The 4,267-nt window shown below is 41.4% G+C and overlaps 1 protein-coding gene across 1 annotated transcript in view; it reads right to left on the reverse strand.

Moving 5' to 3' along the window:
* LOC105806992 (S-adenosyl-L-methionine-dependent tRNA 4-demethylwyosine synthase-like) overlaps nt 1-4,267 on the reverse strand; it is a 183,935-nt gene that overhangs the window by 167,630 nt on the left and 12,038 nt on the right. Inside the window, exons 5-6 of the mRNA XM_012640242.1 lie at nt 4,223-4,264; nt 2,398-2,688 (exon numbers count right to left, since the gene is read on the reverse strand). Of these exons, the coding sequence (XP_012495696.1) occupies nt 2,398-2,688; nt 4,223-4,264 (333 nt within the window). The remainder of the gene's footprint in view (nt 1-2,397; nt 2,689-4,222; nt 4,265-4,267) is intronic.

Here is a 4,267-nt window from a genome sequence, read left to right on the forward strand (position 1 = left end):
GTAAATCTCCCTGACCTTGGATTTGGCAATGGATTCATATATATAACCACAAAAGCACGAGCAATAAAATAAAAAGATAAACTGGATTTCACAGAAATTAAAAACTTTTGTATTATACATCAAAGGACATGATAAAGAAAGTGAAAAGCAAACCTACAGAATGGGTAAAAATATCTGTAAATGACCTATCTGATAAGGGTTACTATCCAGGATATAATAAAGAATTCTTACCACTCCACAACAAAAAGACAAACAACCAGCTTCAGGGTGGGGACTGGTCACTGAAAAGACCAAGCATGTTTAGAGGATTGAGACTTCAGCCCCACCTTCCAGCCTCCAGGGAGGGGATAAGGGCTGAAGAATGAGCTGATCACTAATGGCTGATAATTTAATCAATCATGCTTACTTAATGAAGCTTCCATAAAAACCCTAAAAGACTGGATTCGGGGAACTTCCAGATAACCAAGCACATGGAGGTTCCTAGAAGGTGATGTGCCCAGAGAGAGCATAGAAACTACACATTCCTTCCCCTACACCTTGCCCTATTCATCTCCTTATCTGGTGTCCATTAGTAGCCTTTATAATATCCTTTATAATAAACTGGTAAACCTAAGTAAATGTTTCCCCAAATTCTATGAGCTACTCTAGCAAATTAATTAAACCTGACGAAGGTGTTGGGGGAACTCCAATTCATAGCCGGTCAGTCAGAAGCACAGGTAACACAACCTGGGGCTTGCAACTGGCATCTGCAGTGGAGGGAACGGCACAGAATTGAGGACTGAGCCCTAGACCTGTGGGATCTGATTCTAGGTAGGGTCAGAATTAAACTGAATTAGAAGACACTCAGCTGGTGTCTGCTGCAGAACTGATTGCTTGCTTGCTGGCGGGGAGAAATCCCCACACACCTGGTGTCAGAAGTGTGTTGGAGAGTATAGCGCAAGAAACTGAGTTTGTTTTTTCTACAGTAAACAAAAAGGGCTGGGAAAAAGAACAGAAAAATGGATAAACAGCTGAAAAGATGTGAAATAAAGAAAAGATTTACCTGTTTTTTATGTTTGTTTATACACAGGTGATTCCAAAGAATTTATATATTTATGGGAACAATCTAGCAGAGAGGGAGAGATTCATATGCAGGAGAGAGAGAAGCGATAAATGAAGGAACCCAGCCCTTGATTCCACAGCATGGATGGACAGTAGTCTTTGACAGGCACCGGATACTTGGTTTTTTGAGCCACGAAAGATGGTGGAGATTGGTAGATGGGCTGGGAGACTGTGAGTGAGTTTCCCCCTCTGATGGCTTCAGATGAGAGCTGGAGGAAGGAGTATAGAAAAAGAGGGTATGAAACAGTCATCTTGGAGAGTGAAAAGGGGAACTGACAAGGGAATGCTGTGAGATTGGTGGGCAGTACTGAGTGCACACCTGAGCCTGTGGTCTGTGAGGAAGGCAAATAGTAGGTTTCAACCTGCCTTGGGGCTTGGCCAGTCAGGTTGGAAGAGCAAGTAAGAAGCAAGGCAATTGAAGTTGTTTATAAAAGAGTGAGCATAAAAATCTAAACTGGGTTTAAGGAGGGAAGTGAAGTTAGCAGTTTCCCCTGTCCAATGAAAAAGGTATAGGATCAAATGGGATCAAAAGAATTTTAAAGTAGGGGCCTCAGAGTACGGGTCATAGGAATGTGAATTTCAGACGTGAGCGTGCAAGAGAGAGACCAAGGTCAGTGAAGAAAATAGTTGCTGGAGGTATGAAGGCCAGGAAACTCGCAGGCCAGGATGTTGGATAGATCACCTACATGGATGTCTTAGCCACAAATAATAATGATAGGAACAAGGGTGGCAAGAAAAACAATGAGTCAGAATTTCAAGTTGTTCCTAAATTACCCAAGTGACCAGGTGGCCAAAAGATAACAGCTATGAAGATGGCAGCAGTGATCTGGCCTGAAGACATGAGCTTCAAAGAGACCAGGGTATTTAAAGGAAGAAAGATAAATGTTTAGAATGTGAAAGAAGAAAGATTGAATCTAAGATGACTTGCAGCCTTCAGTTTGAGTGACTAATGGAGTCACTTAGGTCAGGAGGAACATGTGTTCTGGGGATAATAAGACGTTATGAGCTCAGTCTGAGACATATTTAACTTCTCTGAGCCTCTGTTTCTTAACCTAAAAATACAGCAAAAATCTACCTGACTCTAACAATGCAAAGATTAAAGAAAAAAGATCTAGGAAAGTGTCTAGCACAGTATGGCTTAACTCCTAAGGATACACTCTCTGAAACACCACTACATGAGTTTCAGATCTTCCTACTAACCAAAGCCAACGAGATGATTTCTTGGGGCAGAGGTAAAGTTCAGTATCTCCAAACAGAGGAGGAAAACAGTGAGAAATGAGCACACAGGCCCCATACCTCAGTGTCTCTGGGATGGAATTCATCTGGAGTGTGGGACCCTGGCTCCGTTTCCTCCGAGCCATGCTGATTAGATTCGCATTTGCCTTTTTTGCAGTTGCCACCACAGGATTTTTTTTTCTCTCCTTTACAGAGGGCCTGCAGCTGGTAGATGAACTTGGTCTTCCATGCTCTGAAATCAGCTTCAATGCTGCCATGTTTGCTCCTGACCACATCACAGTCGCCCTCCCCTCGAGTCATTACACGATGTGCACCGAGCATCCAGAGCCACTTATCAACATTTTTGCCAACCTGCAAGAAAAAGACAGATGAGCTAAAAACACAATCCTTTAAACTGGAGGTTTTTGGACTGCTCTGCAAAAGCCCAAAGTTCTTCTGTGGCCTCTGGTCACAGGCTGCTGTTGAAGAAGAGGGAACTGCTCAGCAAAAGGGACTTCAAGAGCCCTCAAGCTCCAGCTTCAACACAGAAGGGCCACATTTTATATATTCTGATTTTTGACATAAGTTTTTTTAATAAAGGGACAAAGAAACCCTTTTATTAAACAAAGGTTTAATAACTAAGAAAGAATTTGAAAACTACTACTCTAAATCAGGGTCAGAACACATATGCATTAACAAAACAAATTAGTTCCAAAAATCTAACAAAGCCTACAGGGCCAAAGCCCACATAGTAATAAAGCGCAAATGTAATCAATTTGGCAAGGCTCATGATTACACAAACTGAAAAATTTATTTCATTCAGCAATTAAGCTGAGGCACAGGGCTTATCAAGAAACACAGTTAAGAGTTTAAAAACTTAACAGACTTCCTGAGTGTCAAGGCATTAAACAAAATATTTACATATTTCAATTTTCCCATTCTTAGTTGAATTCCTTTGTAAATATGGGGGAAAATGTGCATTGTGACATAACAAGTGAATAAAAATAAATTTAAAGAGGCCGGGCATGGTGGCTAATGCCTGTAATCCTAGCACTCTGGGAGGCTGAGGCCAGAGGATCACTTGAGCTCAGGAGTTCAAGACCAGCCTGAGCAAGAGCGAGACCCTGTCTCTACTAAAAAATAAGAAAATTGGCCAGGTGTGGTGACGCTAGCCCAGCTACTCGGGAGGCTGAGGGAGGCAGATCACTTTAGCCCAGGAGCTCAAGGTTGCAGTGAGTTATGATGATACCACTGCACCCTAGCCAGGGGCTAAAGAGCGAGACTCTGTCTCAAAAAAAATAAAAATAAAAAAAAGAAGTTTAAAGAAAGCTCCTGACATCCATCTCTCACCCTCTACCACAGACAGGAAAGCCAGGCAGGGCCCATCTCTGGGGAAAGGTACACATGCAAACCACTGAGAAACTGGGAGGCTCTGCAGTTTTATTTTTTAAAGTGTAGAGAACAGGATGCAAGAGAAAAGGGGCCAAATTAATTTCATTTAGAAAAAAGGCCCAGGAAAACAAGTCAAAAAATGTAATGTTTTATTACATGAAGGGCTGTGTTTTTCCCTCTATTGTCCTTTAAAAATTAATGATTTAAAGAAAATGAGTTCATCTGTATTAAGAGCTTGAGGGATAAACATTCAACAACAGAACAGGCAGTTATAAAAGTCCAAAGACTCAGTGATCTTCCATCTGCAAGGTCCTGCTTAGTGACTGTGAGTCCAGGCTGCTAAGACACTGCCAGTATGAGGCACATTCGTTCATTTTATTCAACAAAAATTTACTGAGAACATAGTATATGCCAAGTTTGAATATAGCAATTGCCAGCTATAAAGAATAACACTTTTCTTATGTGTGCGTTTAAATAAAGAAGAATGTATCCCTATAATTCAATATATACCCACCTTGTTGAAGTAGCTTACATACGCAGAATTTCCCAGGCCAAACAC

The sequence above is a fragment of the Propithecus coquereli genome, unplaced genomic scaffold, assembly GCF_000956105.1.
Source record: "Propithecus coquereli isolate 6110/MARCELLA unplaced genomic scaffold, Pcoq_1.0 Scaffold150, whole genome shotgun sequence".
In the NCBI taxonomy this organism is placed as follows: domain Eukaryota; kingdom Metazoa; phylum Chordata; class Mammalia; order Primates; family Indriidae; genus Propithecus; species Propithecus coquereli.